The following is a 20,086-nucleotide window of genomic DNA, read 5'->3' on the forward strand; positions in this document are numbered from 1 at the left end:
TCATGTTATACAGATCCTTATTTTTGTTAAAAACAAAAAGGATGCCAGATTTTGTGTTCTGCTTAAACCTTTCTTAAATTCTTTCCTTATCAATTATGGCCTGGTGATTTTTTTACAAGCACTTATTAAATAGTTAACATATTTTAAATGAAATAAAATGTCCTTCAGATTCTGTAAAGTTCTAAGGATTATTTTCTTGAGATTTCTCTCTTATTATCTCTCTCCTGCATGCTCTCATATCCTGTAGATGATCATTTTTCCTACTTTGTAGGGGAGAATAGGCAGAAATCCCTCAATTTACTGCTCTACCCTGGTTCCACCAACATATCTATATCACACCTATTATTTATTTTATCTAGTCTGAGTAGAAAAGGATCCTCCTAGCTTGCTTCTGTTATCTCAGTAGAAAAGTGTCCTTCATGAAATTGAATGGAGTGAAATTACTCTCCCTCTATTCTGGATCTCATTCCCTTTAGTTCCTCAGGTCATGACTATAACACTGATTTCCTTTCCTCTACTTCTAACCACTTTTTTACTGGTTCCTTCCCATCAGCATATCCATATCCCCTTTTTTTCCATCTTAAACCCACCCTCCATATTCTTTCTAATAGCTACTTAATTTCTCTCCTTGAGCCTTATTGATTTTTCCTTAAAAAGTATCATCAAAGGCTGATTACATACCTCTGCTCATTTGATGGCTGGGTATGTTTCATTATTATACCCATTTTAAAGAGTATAGGAAGCCTCAACAAGGTTAACTAAACTTTCCAAAGGCTATAAACTATAAAGCTGTTTAGACAGAATTCAAATCAAGACAGTCTCATTTAAGGCTTTATTTTGCTTTGTAATATAAAGTTTGATGCCATCAATATCATTAAATGTAATTATTAGCTTTTGTGTGTTTGTTTTCCTAAATAGTAATATCACAGAGATTCAACCCATATTACCTAAAGAAATACACATGAATAATGAGAATACAAATCTATCTTTTAAATATGTGACTGTACTAAGTACAAGGCCTTTTTGAAATTTTTAATCTGGTAAAAGCTGTTACATAAATATCAACGTATTATTCACTTCTCTCTGATAGTATTTTAAAAGCATAACAAAAATGATAATAAAGTATTATATGGATTTTGTTTTATATTACACAATAGATATAAAGATGCAATTTATACTAAAGTGAGTAGAAGTATGATAACATAAAGAAATTATGCTTTATGTGCCAATTTAACAATCCAAATTCAATATCATCAGGAGCAAACGGTCCAAGGAACTAATACTGAATTTTAGAAGGGTAGTCTAGTTGTACATAATTCAACAGTATAATGACTCAACTAAGTAATATTAAGAAGCACAAAAGACTATTACTCATAGTAGATAACTTCTAGTTTGCTCCATTACATTATTTTTTCTAATTCCTTAGCTACCTTTTCAACTAATGTAGACAGATGACCCCTTAAACAAAATTAAATAGTTAATGTCAATACACTTCTGTCACTACAGTTTTTAATGTATTACTTTATTCTATAAACATTCATTGAGGGCCTACTATGGGCAAGGAACTGTCAGGCACTGAATGTAGGAGGATGAAAAATGGGTGACATAGCTGCTATCTGAGGTAGTTCAAGGAGAATATCAGTAGCACATGAAAGTCACAGGCAACCTCATGAAAGTTCATCTGAAAGTGCATTCATTTAAATAAAAACATTTAACCAAGTTAACACATAGCACAGGCAAATCATATACAAATGCTACTTAATATAGAATATATATTAATGACTAAAGTACATGTTCACATTACTCTTTCTCAAGTGTCACAGCCTCTAAAGGAATAAGATAAAAATTTTGATTACACTAAAGAACTATTTTTTTTCCCAGAAAATGTAAATTGTCTTATTTTTGCGTATATATAAAAGAAGTACTACTAGTGAGGAAAGGATTGTGGATATTTTCATATCTCTGCATGGTTCAGGTTTTTGAGGATAAAAAAGTAGAATTTGGGTTAAAGGATAAACCTTGGGAATTAAAAATGATTGAATAGGTAGTGACAGTCTTATGGAGGGATTTACTTCCCAAGAGGTAAATGTTAACATTTCAAAGGGGGTACAACCTGGAGACATATATATGTATACAATAGGATTTTACATTAGGCAGCTGAGGTATCCTTTTCTCTCTCAGGAGGAGAGGAGGGCAGCTGTACAACAGCTCCTCTGCAAACACCCAGGTTAATAATTTCAGGGTTCCTCTCTTCTGGTGTAAAAATCCCCCTTTTGGCACTTGCAGGTGCCACCATCTCAGTCTCTTCACACTGCTCTGAAGGGAGAGATGGAGTGTTGAGTACTGGTGTGGTTATAGTGCTAACAAAGAATAGTCTGCCCAGACACAGCAACTTTGTTTCCTGGACAAAATAAATAAATGCATCTAATAAAAACTTATCATACTGTAAATAAGAATTTAGGGGGAAAAGTTTCTTTGAAGACAGAACTTCACTCTACCTATTTTCAGGCAGATCAAGTCACCTCAATAGTCAATAAATGATCTTATTCAGCGAAGACAACACATTGACCTTTATCATTTTGCCATAAGATTTCAATACAATGAAAAGTAGGGATAGTTTAGTGTATCAAAGTAAGGTAGACTAAAGAAAAGAAAAAGAAAAATCACTTACTTGATATTATCAAGACAGCCCGATTCAGGTTTCAGAATGGCAGTGTGATGAAACATTTTATATAAAGCAATCCCAAGGAAGATTACATTAAGCTGGAATGTAAAAGGTACTGTTATATAGCATAACTGGAGTAGAAAAAAAGTAAGTGTATTCTCTATGACAGATGAGTTGTTCTGGGAAATTAGCTCTCCTACACTTATAAAGGAATCGGATCATAGATGACTGCCTAGTATTTTAGTAAAAGCAAGAGGCCAGTTGGGAACTCGGGATACCAATGAGTTACAAAGCACTGCTATGCCAAATACACACACATACAAAATCAGCAGCAGTTGGAATGATGATATGGAAACTGCAAGACAAAGCCAAGTCAAGTATATATTTTTTAAAAAGACAGTAATTATTCCAGGTGTGTTATTATATCTACCCTTTAAACATGGCCCTTGATTTATTGTTCAAGTGCTACATTACAAAACATAAATACAAAAATCATAATATTTTTGAATAGATAGGTCAAAAGGATTATAAAATGCTGGTTAAATTTTGATGCTACAACAAATTAGGATTAAAGTAGAGGGAACCCCCACTGACGTTGTTATATCACTGGACCAAGAGAGAACATATGATTTGAAGCAAAACAAAATAAAAGCTCCAGTGTAAATTTCAAATATCACACATATGTAAACTGTATAGAAAACCACATGTTGAATTGTCATTGTCACCTACTTAGTTTATATATCCCAGAACTTGGGGTTATTTTGTATTTTAAAGTACATAAATAATGATATAAGTATATAAATGGTAAGTATATAAATAATGCTACCACCAATAGTATCTCAATTAGGATAAATAATGCATATTTGAAATCAAGATATTATGCATTTAAAAATTAAAAAAAGAAAGTATGATTCCAGAATGTTTACCTAACTTACTTATCATTCTCAAGTGAAATCCTCTTACATTTTAAAGTTTTTGAGATTTATATAAAAACAAAACTGGAACAGGAAGGTTATTTTACCACATTTCCAATTTCTGTTTCCATTCATAATTCAAATTACCCAAATGAAAAAGAAAGAAAATGTACTATTGTCAAACAAAGTCATCACTGTTTAAAACCTATAAAACCAAATGGATTATGCTAGATCAGGCCCCTGAGGAGCCACAGTACTGCATAAGCTCTTGCAAATGCATGTTTTCTTCTCCTAAGGGTTTTGATTAAGTATTTTACAATATAAAAGTAGACTACAATGAGTGTCTAATTGCTTGAGTTATATAGGGTCAAATAAGTACATGCTTTCCCCAAATTACTCTATGTAAATTAAAGATAGACAGCACAAGGATAGTGAAAGTTTTATTTCTTGACCTGGGAAACACATAGTTAATTAGGAGTTCTTACCATAATTATCAAGGTCGCTGGTCCTATAAAACTCCAAATGAAGTAGGTGTCAAGTCGGAGCCAACATCTGCAATGAAACACAAGGAAGAGAAGGCATTCAAGGACTGGATATGGGACATACATCAAGAGTGAGCAAGTGACAGAGAAGAATGTGAGCTGCAAAGCATTCCACTGGGAGACAGGAAATATTACATTGCTTGTTCATTTAAATGCTGAATTATGTGCCCAATTTCTGACAGCACTATTGATGGAGTAAGATAATCACCCCTAGAGGAAGCAGGAAAAAAATGGCAGTGGGCCTATTTGCTAGGGCCTTTTGTGTCTGTCGTAGAAACCTTAAAAAAAAAAAAAAAAAAAGAAAAAGAAAGAAAGAAAAAGCCATACACATAGCCATTAAATCGAGTAGCTTTAAGCTATCTTTTTCTCTCCAATTATGGTGCTACATAACCTGTCTATCAGCTGTCAGGTAAAGTGACATTTTCCTGTCAAGAAGATCTGAGGAAATCCAGTACAAAGAAGAAATAAATTTGGTATCAGAAAACTGAAGTTTAATTAGGTTGGGCAGCCAACCTTTGAGAGTTCTTAAGTCTTAAAAAGTGCATTGTTACTGCTAGTGCTTATGGGGTTGCAAATTATCCTTAGCATCCCATGAACTTGATTCATGACCCAGAAGTAAATTATTAATCACTTAATTTCAGTTACATTTAATACTCCCTCAATTCTTAAAGCCTCTGGGAAATTACATTTTCATTCTTCAGGATGACAGGGAGACAAAATGGAAGTGACTACTTATGAGAAAGATTAATGTAAGTTTTGAACAAATTACATTTGATGTTAAAAATCATATCTTGACTTATTTGCCATTTGGCTATATCTGAGGCATAATTAAAAAAGAAAACATCTCCAGTGGAAAACAGTCAAGTGCTTTGCTAAGTGTTCTAAAAGAGCAAATCCAAAGTATGTAAATATTTCTGATTATCATGTAACTGTTACTTAAACCTCAGCAATAATGGAATACCAGAAAAGCTATGTAGAAAGAACTTTATATATGTCAGTACAGGAATAAATAAATAAAATGTTCCCTATTCATATGATGAAATGTTATAAAATAGTCAAGAGGGAGGAAGTAGATCTTTATATGTCAATAGAATAGACCACAGTAACAAAGTTTAGTGAAAAAGTAAAGTGAAGGATCTATACATCTTTGAACTATAATACACATATTTTTGACAGATACATATATGTATGTAATTATTTTAATGAAATGGGAAAAATCATCAAACTCAGATTAGTGATTGCCTCTCATATGTGAGTAGAGAAGACCAGAAGCAGATGAAAGGGGCTTTAGCCATGTGCTTTATTTTAGTAGTTACTGAAAGCTATGTGCCAAAATACTAATAGTTTTAACATTTGAGTGATAGAGGCAGTGATGTTTATTATGTTTTTTTTTTTACTTTTATGTAACTTCATTTTTTTAAAAGATTAGAAGTTGGATTTTTAAGTAAAGAAATAACCAAATGCCCTGAAAAAATGTGATTTCAAAACAAGAAAATCTGGCCTTATTCTATTAAGTTAAATATATGTAAACTAATTTCAACTGGAGTATAATATTTGCAGTCCAATATGAAACTGACTACAAGTTCATATTTTTTACATAGACATAATTTCTCTTTATTCAAAATAAACATAATAATCCAATTTGAAAAAAATGTTATTAGGAAGCCAATCAATACTTAAACTATTAGCCATTGTTTTGTTTGAGTAATTGGTTATCTTTTTGTTGTGCTGTTGTTCAAAAAATTTGGTCATGGAAAATAAGAGTGTGGCATTGCCAATAAGCAGAAACAAACCAGAGAACACAAAGGTTGAAGTACGAACATTGTCTTCATTCTGACCTCAGGCTAGTTTTTTTAGCGCCCTAATAACAAACGAGTGTGTTGTAGGGAGACCAGAGTAGGGGAAATATTTGTGGGTCTCTCTGGGTTCCCAACAAAGACCACATTTTCCCTCAAGATAAGGACAATAAAGGACAAATCATGGACATATTCCCAAATTAAAACATACAAAAGCATACACATACACCAGAGTCCAAGAATCTTGCTGAAATTGTAACAGCATGATATACTAATAATACATTTAAGAATGACTGTTAATAATACAGCCCCTGTTCTTCTGTAGGTCAGACGAGTTTTAGAGAGCTAATGTGAAAACCAAAACACATTTTCAGCAAGCTGTTTTCAAAGGAAAATGTATTTCAAGAATTTCTGAAAACTGTTATTCTACAGGTTAATGACTTCTTAGACAAACAATTTTAATTACAATATTACAGAATGTCTTGGATAAAACAGAGAATTTAAAAAATTTACATAATTTCACCAAATGTGTTGTTAAAATAAAATAATGTCATTAAATTTTAGCCTTACAAAACTTTTATACTTTTCGAAAAAGGTCTTTGTTTTGCAAATGCTTTATTTGGAAATAAATATGCTTTTGGTATAGTGATGTCTAAATGTAGAAGTGAAATTACTTTAGAAGTTATTTTTTTTCTGTAAGAAAATTCTTCAATATCTATTCGGTACAACAGATTTCAATTCTCTGAGGAACTGAACAGTGAAAGAGGCGATATGAAACACTTAACATGTAGTAAATAAATCCTCTCTCCTTGATGGCTGCCTGGGCTTGACTACCTTCTGGACTACAGTGTGGCAAGAATCCCTTTTCTAATTCAATTGCCATATGGCCATACCTGCTGTTTTTGGCTGCATGCTGGCTTTCTCAAAACTTTCTGTATTTCCTCTTTCCCACTAGCTACCTTAAAAGTTTGTATGATTTGTGCCCTGAGTTTCCTGTGCCAATGTTGAAAGAATTCACCCTGGCTTTAAGGTGAAGGAGAGTACAGACATCCCTCAAAAACCATGGGGAATTGTTTCCAGGATCCCCCATCTATACCAAAATCCATGGCTGCTCAAGTGCCTTACACCTGGCCCTCCATATCCACTCATGCTGAATGCATGGATCCAGAGGGCCGACTGTATTATGTGTGTGTGTTTACATGCCTGGGCACATACATCTTATCTCATAGTATTCTCTAAGTCTAGGCCATTCAATGTCACTTAGATACAATGCAAAACCACTGATTAAGGGTAAACAAATGCTATAAAGGAACAGCTTATTGTATTAAACATAATAAAGTCCAACTTGCAAATGGCCAGATAGACCTGCCATTGAAAAATACAATTTATCTGAAAATTGCCTTTATCCACTAAGCATCATTTAATTTGTGAACTCATTAATTTTAATAGGCTACTTTTGTTTAATTTTTAAGATATATCAATTCTTTTTTTAAATGAACTTCTCTCATATACATAAAATCTATAAATTATGTTTATATCAGTACTGTAATAAAAGAGATAACCTGCTGTTGAAAGAGCAAATGCATTCTGATGACACTACATGCTTATTTGAATCAAGACTGAAAAATCTTACAAGACCAAATACATTCTGGAATTCAAAGGAAAACTTGTCACATACCATAAACCTTGACTTTTTCTCCCATTTACCTATACAAAGATGTCACTGAAATTCTTTTTGTAGCAATTTTTTAAAAATTATAAAATCAGCATACATTGTCATATATTTGATAAAGTCTTACTACATTAATTCAGGTTTATTGGTTTACTACTCTAAACAACTGATACTAATCTGCATGGATAAATTATTATGCTCTTACAGAATTATTTTCTTCCAAAATATAAGAAACATCACTGCAAATTAAATAATAATAAAGGTGTTGAAATCTAGATCAGTCTCCTGTAAAAATGTTAATTACCAATTAAGCAAGTACTACCTTTAGGTTTACTCAGAAAACAGAAAAATAAAACAATGAAATAAATTAATTTCTCAAAACAGGACAACAGAAAACCATGCTTCTAAAGCTAATTCTCTTCTCCTACTAAAATACTCCTCACCATTTTTCTATCATTGTCATTTAAAAAAGGCATGGCTCTGTATTCTAAAAAGTGGTAAGACCAATTGCCCAACATATATAAATGTCACCTAAAACATATGTTTTATAATGTTTTTAGGTACCAGTAACACTACCAGAGTGTAGTTCCTTATTCAAAGTTAGTTTAACGTTGTTCCATTAAGATGCCTTGGGATACTGTATTTTTTTGCCTGTTTAATTCACTCTTATCAAAGCAGACATCTGAACATTAACCATTTCTTTGAAGTAATGTAAATTAACAATGATATTTGCTTCATTTTCTACAGGACCTAAATCACAGACTAAACTATCCTTGTTGAGTATTAAATGTAACCAGTAAACAATATTTGTGACTGATAGACCATGAAATTTATAGGGTTTAATTATATCAGGTTGTTTATGAGAGTTTGTAAACTACATATTCTTCTTTTCTCTGTAGCATATGCAGATCTTTCTATATTTGTACTACAAATATCTGGCAAGAATGAGAGAAAAAAGAAGGAATAAAGAGAATTGGGGCAAGAAAGAAGGAAGAGAAGAGGAAAAGGGACAGATACACACTCTACTCTAGTTCTATGCTTACTGCATAATACATCTGTTAAGGGTTTTTAAATGACATTTGTATCACAGCACACTCATGCATCTAATATTGAAATACTTTGCGAGCAAGTGCATGAACTGGAAAGAAGATTGGCAGAGTAATGCAGGAATGGAGTGTGATCACTGGTACTCAAGGCTGGCATTTGTGGTTCAGCTACAATTTTGAATTTTAGAACACAAAACTAAATCTCCTACATCAAATATAGGTTAGGTTGTCTTCATGCACCCAATATGTTTTTTTTTTTTGGCCGTGCCACATGGCTCGCAGGATCTTAGTTCATTGACCACGGATTGGACCTGGGCCCTCAGCAGTGAGAGCATGGAGTCCTAACCACTGGACCACCAGGGAATTCCCCCCAATATGTTTTTAAAAAATAAGTGTTTCATTATTTCTTCAGCAAAATACATCCTATAAGTTTATGATGGACTACAAAGGTAAGAAAAGTGCTGTCTGTTATAATTTATTAATACTAAATGTTGGAATAATTCCCATGGTCCTGTGTTTCTTGAAATAACAGGAGGCAGTAGCATAAGAATTGTAATCACTACTCTTATAAATGGATGCTTTTAATATAATTTATTTTATAATTAAAACAATGTTGCTAATCATAAAGTTTGTATTCCTTCATTTGCATCAGCTAAATAATAGTACCAGTAATAATAATAGTTTTAATTTAATAAATGCTTATACGTGCCAAACATTTTACATGCATGCATACTTAAATATATATACATATATATGCACACACATACACATACATATACATATGTATTTACTCATACACACACAGTTTAAATATTGCAGTAGTTTTGCAAGGTACTTATATAATAACCACCATGTTACAGATTAGAAAGTCAAACTGACTTGCCCACAGACACATGGCTAATAATTAGTTGAGCCTGAATTTTATTCTAGTCTACCTGACTCTAAAGTCCCTGAACCTAATATGTTTCTCAAAAAGAATAAACATACAAGTTATAAAATAAATAAAAGCTATAGTTTTGTTGACAATGATAAATTCTCAATGAGTAGGTGAGGAATTTATATGCTGTACATAAAGCACAGATTGTTGAAATATGTCCCAAGTAAAAATATTAGATCTTTCCAAATGTAAGGTGATCTCTAGATAAGTTAGTAAAAATTTTAGTATTTTTAAACAGCTTTATTGCAGTATAATTTATATACTCTGAATAATCCATTTAAAGTATATAATTCAATGCTTTTAGTATATTTAAAAGTTGGGAAATGATCACTGTAATCTAAATTTAGAATATTTTCATGGAACCAGAATGAAAACTTGTACCTATCTACAGCCACCCTCCATTGTCTCTACCAAATTCACTCCCTTGGTATGGTAATGGCTTCCCTACCTTCTCCCCAGTCCTAGTAACCACTATACATTTTGTCTCTAAGAATTTGTCTATTCTAGACATTTAGTACAAGTGGGATTATACATGTGTAGTCTTTTGTGACTGGATTATTTCATTTAACATAATGTTTTTAAATTGTGTTCATTTTGTAGCAAGTATCAATACTTCCTTTTTATTTCCAAATAATATTCTATCATAAGGATATGACACATTTTGTTTAGCTTCTCTTCAACTGATGAATATGGGGGTTTCCACTTTTTTGGCTAATATGCATAATGCTGCTATGAATATTCATGTGAAAGTTTTTAAACGAGCCTATATTTTCATTTTCTCTTGGGTAAATCCCTAGGAGTGGAACTGCTAGGTCACTCGATATCTAATGTTAACATTTTGGAGATCCGTCAAACTCTTTTCCAAAGTAGTTAGCTGCACCATTTTACATTGTCACCAGAAATATATGAGGATTCTGATTTTTCCACATCCTCACCAATATGTGTCATTAGCTGTCTTTTTTATTGTAACCTTCTAGTGGGTGAAATTATGATAAAAGGTAATCTCTAGATGTGGAAGTTATTATATATACCTCTTTGGTTCCAGTAAGAACTTAAGCTCCATATTTGACTTCAATTATATTTTCTAAATAACAGGACAGCAGTCCTGATGTTCTCTTATATAGGCTCTGGAATGGTTAACTCCTTAACCAAAAAAATTATGCTCAACCCCAAATTCTTATATACAGTGATAATCTTATGCCAGTCATAGGGTTCCTGGGTGATGAAATGATGATAAAATAAGCCCTCAGTCTCTGATATACATACACATAAAATAAGCTCTTGGCTTTAACAACAGAACAAATAATATACAGAGCATTCCCCATACACATATTGAATGACTATCTTGATATATGTCAATGATAAATACTTCTTCATTATCTGTACTATTTCCCACTGGCCAACCTAAAGTCAAACATGCCTGGTGATAAATATTTAGTAAGGTAAATGCTTCATGTCAACACAATGTTACAAGTAGGAATATTTTACATATAATAACATGTTTAGAGAAATATTTCAGATGAATATATAATGTTCTATGAGTAGGATGACGTGCTTAGACATTGCAAAATCTATTGAATAAAACTATGCATATACCTTTCAGATACTATCAAGTTTAATGTTCCTTGGCTCAGCTCCTTCTTGGGTAATAATATAACCTAGTATTTTAGAAATCAATAATCACTTTTCTACCCAAATGATTATGCTGGTTAGAGAATTAAGTGGCAATAAAGAAATTGGGGGGCTTTTAACTAGCAGAGGAGAGACTACTCCTTTAGGAGCTGTTGTTAAGCTAGTGAGCTAAGAAGACAAATCTAAGACTTAACAGATGATTTATAATAATTTTCAGATCATAAAATTGATTTCAATTATTTTTAAAAGCTCAGTTATGCTTTTAGAACTCAAAGATGTTCTTTCTGGTCCATTATAAATGTTCATGACCTAATCAACATCTTTCAGAAAACTTTTACTAATTTTTGAGCCCACATTTTAATTTCTGGGCTATTCTCTGAGCTTTACTCCTTCCCAGCACCCTCCCTTCTCCTCTTCTTGGAACCTACTTCCAGTCCTTTTCCAATCTACCTATGACTTTAACCACTGCTTTTTCTGTCACAAAGTTAGATTTCAAGGAAAGTGCTATAAACTCTAAATACAAGTTTTTTCCCTTTGAATAAAAATTAACTGTTCAAACAGTTTGCATTTTTGGAGGTAATATTGAGGCAATTAAAGTTTACATGAACTGATTAGTTTCAGGTCATAAAATCAAAGTACTTAGCACAGAATTTCCATATCAATGTGTTTGAATTATTAAGTCAATGCCAGCCTTTATTTTTTGACAGTATCATATTGGACGGCTTCACCAAAGTCAAATGCTCTCCCTTTGAGCTATAACCGCATGGATGGTTTCACTGAATGTTCATATGAATAACAGTATAAGAGACTAATGGTAGATCGAAAAACAGAGAGAAAATGGAAAACACCCCATAGTCAGTGCAATTTAGACCTGTGGTCCACTAGCTGATTTTTTTTTTTAATGACTGTATTGGACCTTTAATCTGATTTTTTAAGTGTCTGATAATTGTGACTAAATGTAACTAAATGTAATTCTAAGTAAATTATCTCGAGAATAATGTCAACACAGATAAAAAGATTTCATTAAATAACATCAGAAAATAATGAGATTCTCTTATAAATACTGCAAATTGATGGCAAACTAAGCAACTTCTCAAAATCAAATTATGTATGTTTTATGTGTATGTGTTTTCTACATAATAATCAATTCAACAGCCCTAATAACATTTCATAGAAAAACACATCATAATCCTTCAGCCAAATGGAATATGATAGTTACCTCTATCTGTATCAAAATAACATTTATTTAACCTACAAAAACAATTCTGTCTCTAATTTTATCTCCTACCATTGATACGATTCTCTACTTTTCAGAAATGTAAGCTATTATTATTATTAAAAGTTTCAGAAATAAAACCTCATTGTTATTATAATAAAATACATTAAGAGGAGAGAAAAGAAAGAGAAATTTGTTATTTGGATTACTGTAATATGTATTCAGTGGTTTTAGTCTCGATGTAATCCAAGTGGTTGAGACTAAGAAGTAAAAATTTAATAACAAAATTCCAAAAATAAGTAAAATAGACTTCTGAGAAATAAAAATTTACTGTATTAAGCTTAATAAGAATTTACAGAAAATGAGTGACAATATGTCTCTGAATTCTGGCTAATTCCAGTTTATTTATGACTGTAGACTTTACATATTTGTATTTAAAAAAATCAATGTAGCACATAAGAAGGTAACACTGGCAAAAACAAACAAACCAACCAAAAAGCTCCCAAATGTGATGAGCAGGAAGTAGAAAATGCCATTTGAAATAAAAGAAGTAAACAATAGTAACAGAAACCAGAAAACAAAAACAGATTTAATAATAAGGAACAAGATACATAATTCTATATGCAGAAATCCTTCCAGTATATAAAAATTCATTGCTTATATTTTTATTTGAGACAATATTTTGATTAAACTCCTGACAGAAACATGATCTGCTCATTTCAGCTTATCAAGTAAATACAAATAACTGAATAATGTTTCTTTTTCAACACCTGCTTCCTCAATGGGCAAAACAACACTGTATAGACGTTGAGTTGGATGAATTCCCAAAGGAAGAAGTTAAATCTTTTTTCCATGTATTTTGAAGGTCTCTCTCTGGACAATTCATTGAAAATGCACAAATGAGACACTAAATGCTCTATGCCCACCTGTGAAAGAATTTTAGTGCAATTTTCCCTATCCTTTTCTATCCCTCTTTCATTTACCATTTATTTTACCTGTATCTGTTTTGCTTCTCTTTGTGTTGGGAAAAATCATAATGGTGAAACTGAACTATTATTAAGGCTTGTTTTAAATCAATGCCTGGGAAAAAAATTAGCCTCTGTTTTCACAAAGTGATAATGTCAGTAAAAGAGATCTTCCAGTTATGGTGCAGGAAATTAAAGCAATGATAGCCAAAACTTTAACAAAGTCACAAGAGACTACATAGTATTGATTCTAAGAAAAGATAGATTCATGCTATCCAGAAAATGACCTCTCTTCCAAAATAAATGACTAAAACATAAAGCAAACAAGTTGTCAGTTCAGTAAGAGAAAATTTGCAAATATCTAAAGAGAAAAAACAACATAAAACAAAAATAAAAGCAAGTCAAGAACTGCAAGAGAGCAAAATTGAACTATATAAGGACAATATTTACAGTATTGGTCACAAATAACAATATCAGTCAATTTAATACATTAGAGAGAAAATGCATTAATTAAAATATAAAATCCTATCATCTAAGGGCAGTAACTGCTAATGGGCTTCTTTTAGAGGGGATAAAAATATTCTAAAATTAGATAGTGGTGATGGATGCCTAACATTGAATGTACTAAAAACAACTGAATTGTATTCTTTAAAAGAGTGAATTTTATGGTATGCAAATTATATCAATAAAGGTGTTTTTTATTAAATTCTATGATCTAATCCCCCTCCCCTAAAATGTCTTTAGGAGCAAATGCAGTCAATATTTTTACCTAATCCTAATCTGGTCCATGATTGCCACTGGGATACACAAAATGACCTCAGATTCAACCACAACTCATAAAGGTTAGATTAAAAAATAATTACTATTCATTACATTTAGACAAATTGTTTTATGTAGCTTGTCACTGTACTCAAGAAAAAAATTCAACAGAAGCGAGATGGTCTTTTTTTAATCGTATTGTTGGTGCTTCTACACCAACGTATATTCTATTTTAACTATGCTCCCTATAACTCTGGAGTCCTCTTTTTGTTCTCTACTTCTGAATCCTTCTGGGAAACAAGCTGCTTTATTACCAGCATATTCAGGTTGCTGACTGCTGGTGAAAAGTCATGAAATTTGGCTTACTAACTTCTGTACAATTGATGCTGTCTAACCTCATCTGAGCCTACACTACTGCTTGGGAATCATTTTATTAATGTCTAATTGGCTCCTTAACACATTTTCCATGGTGCTCATTTCAAAGCTTTTCAAATCTGTCCTCTCAGTGTGACCTCACCTATTCACTCAAAAATCAGTATCTCCTATTTGATGGAAAAATTCCTCCACTTCCACATTTATCTTTTCTGTTATTTCCTTCACACCTCAGAAGACAGGGGTCATCTGACTATTTCAAAAACGTCCTAGTTTTAGTGGAAATAAGCCTGACTTATTTCATCACACATCTGCCACTATCTACCTCCATCACCATGGACAAGGCAATTAATTTATCTGGTTCTTGATTTTTTTTTCATCTATGAAAATAATGCCTTGGACTAGGGGAATTCTAAGGCCATTTCCAGTACTAAATCAAGGTTTTTCTCATCTTATGTCTAATCTTATATCTTTCTACCCCCCTATGACCTTTTCTTTTCATTCAGCCTATATATATATTTAATACAAATGAGGCATAAGATACTTTCTCTCTACTAATCTCCTCTTACCAACTTGATTCTTCCCATCCTAGATATTTTGGGACTTCATTTTTAAAAATCCTTCTTCATTACTGTTACCATGAATTAATATTTTCACTATTTCTCAATCAAACTTTTTCAGGCTGTAGATAACACTTGAAGACTCTACTTTGTTGCCACTGACTTATCTCTTCACACTTTCCAATTTGGCTTCTGCTTCCAGCACTTTGCCAAAATAGTTGTTGCAAAGGATAAATGGACAGAGAATACCATCTTGAAACTTTCTTCTCTCTTTCCCCATGGTTCTCTTTTAAGGCTCTGGTCATCTCTTTTCTTTCTTTATTTTTATTCTCCCTCCTCAATCTATGTTCTAAATGTGAGTATTCATCAGAGATCTATCTTGGTCTTCTTTCTAAACTTTTTCTATTGAAACTCATTCATTCTCAGGATCCCAACTATTATATTGATGTGGATTACTGAAATATTTTTCACTGAATTCCTTTCCATAAGTATGCTGATCATCTCTATGGGTACGTTTCACCAATTTGAAGGTATGTTGAAAATAAAGTTCATAACTGTACCGCAATAGCCACCTAGGGGAAAAAAGGAAAACACAAGCTGCCCCTGCTCATATACTCTACCTTTCTGTTAATGATACAAGTTACTTTCTAGTGACTAGAATTGACATGTCAGGAAGAAGAGAAGCCATTAAAGTCAGGGACTACACTGTCCTCTGAATACACATCTTTAATACAGCTAGCTCTTCATTTGACAAATGTCTCAATGCTCTGAAAGATATTAAAACTATCATCCTTTTATAATTACTCAAGGTTGTGATGTAGGTGTGCAATCTCAGGAATATTTTTCTCTCTTTACATCATAACAAAAGTACAACCCATGAATTGAATTCTCTCCATTTGCTTCTACAGTTCTGTTGTTTATTGCTATGAAGTGATATAAAGACCTTAGCTTCCGAGAAAATGCAAAGCTTCAATTTCAACTAGATTTTAAAAGAGGAAAAAAAGGAAAGAAAACATAAACTCACACTTTATCTGTTCCATAACTCCTATAGTCTACTGCAGCTGACACAGCCACAATGAGTGCAGGCATCCCATAGCCGACCAGGTAAAAGTATTTCCTTCGTGAATGTTCACTCTCAAAAACCTCCACCAGCATGATATAGAGCTGCACTCCCTCCAGGAACATCCACGTGAAGGCAGCCAAGAAGAAGAAATGTAAGAGAGCAGCAAAAACGGCACAGGCAATCTAGGGAAAGGAACAAATGAGTCACTCAAATAACTACCAAATGAAATACCAACTGCCATAAAATTAAAATAAATATTTATCAAGACTGCAATAATAAGATAGGTCTGCAAAAAAAAATAATTGAGACAAGATTCTTAAAATTCAGACATTAAAACCTAATTAAATATAACTTATTTGTGAAAACTGTATTTAACATTTTATTAATAATGGCTATGGATGACAGCAGAGCATTATAATAAGAAAAAAGTATAACATATAGGGAAAAGTTCTAATAAGATCCTATTGATAATTATTACTGAGATTAGTCTAAAGGTTTTAAAATAGATCTCATGAATTTTTTTCTTGGTCATAATCCTGTGTTTATTAACATATTAAGTTCTTCAATGTAAGTGAAAGAGAAATACTAAAGTCAAGGAGAATAAAAGCTCTTAAAATAAAAAATATAATAATTAAAGTGTTTTATAATGAGATTATTAATTCATTATTATTTATTGTTTATTTCATTCTTGCATTGTTTCAGAAAGGATTTAAGATGACATTGGGAAGTTCATACTGCATAGGTGTAATTGTAGATCTGGTTAAAATAAAGTGTTCCAGGAGTGCTTTCATTCTCTCATTTTTTGTTATTTTACTAAATGTTGGTCTATACAAGCTTGGTCACAAAAGGCAGCTAGCCCTTCCTTTGGCATATTTTCTAAGGTACTATAAGTTTCAGCTGACCATATATTAATTTTCTTATGTCAGTTCCTGAAATTCTCATTCCTTCGGAGGGGAGGTCTTCATTTTTTATAAGAAGTCCTAACTAAAATCTACAGTTCCTCCAAGAAAAGGCAACAAATTTATAGAAATTAATTGATTAGTATGGATTCAATGACGAGTATGATCCTTGAGAAACGAGACGAAGGGCAGGTCTATTTCCTTGGATTAGAGAGATGACGATGAAGGGGAGATGAGGCAGTCAAGTGTCAAAGGGGCTAGAAAGAGAAAGCAGAGCCTGACTGCCACATAACAGGCAGGAAGAGAACACATATACAGCAAAAAGAGTAAAGACAAGTTGGGCTGAGCTGTACTCAACCCAAATTTTTTTTTTTTTTTTTTTTTTGTGGTATGCGGGCCTCTCACTGCTGCGGCCTCTCCCGTTGTGGAGCACAGGCTCCGGATGCGCAGGCTCAGCGGCCATGGCTCATGGGCCCAGCCGCTCCACGGCATGTGGGATCCTCCCAGACCGGGGCACGAACCTGTGTCCCCTGCATCGGCAGGCAGACTCTCAACCACTGCACCACCAGGGAGGAAGCCCCCAAATTTTTGATATCAATCATTGTCCTTTATGCTATATGTCAGAAGTTTTGTGCAGTATGCAACATTTGGAGAAGTTTATCATACCATATGTAACATCAAGAAGGAAAAATAAGAATAAGGTTTCTAAATGAAAAGAAATCACAGAACATTTGAATTGCAGGTTAAAAAGAGAATGAAATGATTTCTTCTTGGGAAATAACATCGTTTTCCATTTCTTGCTTTGTAGAGTTAGAACTTCAACTATTAATTTTTGTTATCAGAAGGCTTTACGTTTTTGGAGAAAAAATGCACACTTTGATTGCTTATTCATCTGTATGCATTTATGGGAAAAACTGTCACATTTGTATATGATAACCAGTTAAAAGTATAATCACCATAATTGTACCCTTCACAGCCATTAATCATGAATGTATAATCACAAACATGAATCCAACTGAATTTTCACTGTAATGTACTGTATACATATGGACACATATCAGAGAACAGCATTAAATGAATGAATTATTTATTATGCCTACAAGTCTTCTAAAAAATGAAAATTTTCATTTGCAGTTTTACTCATGAGAACCAACTTGCATTATGTGCATGAATCTTAAGTTAGTAGACAGGGCCTCACAAAAATTACAAATTGCATAAAGTCTGTTTAATATATTAGGTATTGTCTGTTGATCATATTTTCTGTTTGGGTTTATCAAGAACAGTTGGCTAGTGCTATTCATTTTTTCTATTTCTTTCCTTCCCTCCTTCCTTTCCTCCCTCACTCTCTCCCTCCCTCTCTCCCCATCTCTCTCCCTCCTTCCCTTCCTTTCTTGATACGGCTAAATGTGGTTAGTAGTAAAGTATAAAGTACAAAGTTAGCACTTAAAGATGTAAACAGAACTTGAGAAAATATAAAGTGTAAAACAAAATTTGGGAAGAGTATATAAATTATAAAAATGACATTGAGTTTGAACTATTTTCCAAAATAGGTCAATTAGAAAAACTCATGTTAGGAGACCTTCAAGATGGTGGAGGAGTAAGACGTGGAGATAACCTTCTTCCCCACAAGCACAGCAAAAATAGATCTACATGTGGAACAACTCCTACAGAATGCCTACTGAATGCTGGCAGAAGAACTCAGACTTCCCACAAGGCAAGAAACTCCCCACATACCTGGGTAGGGCAAAAGAAAAAAGAAAAAACAGAGAAAAAATAATAGGGATGGGACTTGCACCTCTGGGAGGGAGCTGTGAAGGAGGAAAAGTTTCCACACACTAGGAAGCCCCTTCGTGGGCGGAGACTGTGTGTGGCTGAGGGGGGGAAGCTTTGGAGCCACGGAGGAGAGCACAGCAACAGGGGTGTGGAGGGCAAAGCGGAGAGATTCCTGCACAGGGGATTGCTGCCAACCAGCACTCACCAGCCTGAGAGGCGTGTCTGCTCACCCGCTGCTGTGGGTGGGGGTTGGGAGCTGAGCCTCGGGCTTCGCAGGTCAGATCCCAGGGAGAGGACTGGGGTTGGCTGCATAAACAGGGCCTGAAGGGGGATAGTGCACCACACCTAGGCTGGAGGGAGTCTGGGAAAATGTTTGGAACTGCCTAAGAGACAAGAGACCATTGTTTCAGGGTGTGCGAGGAGAGGGGATTCAGACCACCACCTAAATGAGCTCCAGAGACTGTCGTGAGCTGCAGCTACCAGCACAGATCCCAGAGACAGGCATGCAACACTAAGGCTGCTCCTGCAGCCATCAAAAAGCCTATGTGCAAGACCAGGTCACTATCCACACCTCCCCTCCCGGAAGCCACTGCCAGAGTCCCGTGAAACAGGGAAAACTTCCCCAGGAGAACACATGGCACTCCTCAGGCTGTTGCAACATCACTCCAGACTCTATCACCGCAGGCTCACCGCACATTCCATACCTCTGCTTTGCCCAGCCTGAGTGAGCCAGAGCCCCCTAATCAGCTGCTCCTTTAACACCGTCTTGTGGGTTCTAAGAACAGACACCCTCAGGCAACTTATATGCAGAGGCGGGGCCAAATCCAAAGTTGAACCCCAGGAGCTGTGCGAACAAAGAAGAGAAAAGGAAATCTCTCCCAGCAGCCTCAGGAGAAGCAGATTAAAACTTCACAATCAACTTGATGTACCCTGCATCTGTGGAATACATGAATAGACAACGAGTCATCACAAAACTGAGGTGGTGGACTTTGGGAGCAACTATAGACTTGGGGTTTGCTTTCTGAATCTAATTTGCTTCTGGTTTTCTGTTTATCTTAGTTTAGTATTTAGAGTTTATCATTGGTAGATTTGTTTATTGATTTGGTTGCTTTCTTCCTTTTTTAAATATATATATTTTTCCTTTTTCTCTTTTTGTGAGTGTGCATATGTATGCTTCTTTGTGTGATACTGTCTGTATAGCTTTGCTTTTACCATTTATCCTAGGGTTCTGTTTGTCCATTTTTTGTTTATTGTTTGTTTTTCATTTTCTAAGTA

General features: G+C 33.9%; 1 protein-coding gene across 22 annotated transcripts in view; it reads right to left on the reverse strand.

Moving 5' to 3' along the window:
• Nucleotides 1–20,086, reverse strand: part of ADGRL3 (adhesion G protein-coupled receptor L3) — a 581,523-nt gene that overhangs the window by 76,993 nt on the left and 484,444 nt on the right. For all 22 annotated transcript variants that reach the window (XM_081254129.1, XM_081254127.1, XM_081254128.1 and 19 more), the window contains 3 exons: nucleotides 16,101–16,321; nucleotides 4,065–4,131; nucleotides 2,672–2,763 (listed from right to left, as the gene is read on the reverse strand). In XM_081254129.1, the coding sequence (XP_081110255.1) occupies nucleotides 2,672–2,763; nucleotides 4,065–4,131; nucleotides 16,101–16,321 (380 nt within the window). The remainder of the gene's footprint in view (nucleotides 1–2,671; nucleotides 2,764–4,064; nucleotides 4,132–16,100; nucleotides 16,322–20,086) is intronic.

The sequence above is a fragment of the Mesoplodon bidens genome, assembly GCF_964165515.1.
Source record: "Mesoplodon bidens genome assembly, chromosome: 1".
Lineage (NCBI taxonomy): Eukaryota > Metazoa > Chordata > Mammalia > Artiodactyla > Ziphiidae > Mesoplodon > Mesoplodon bidens.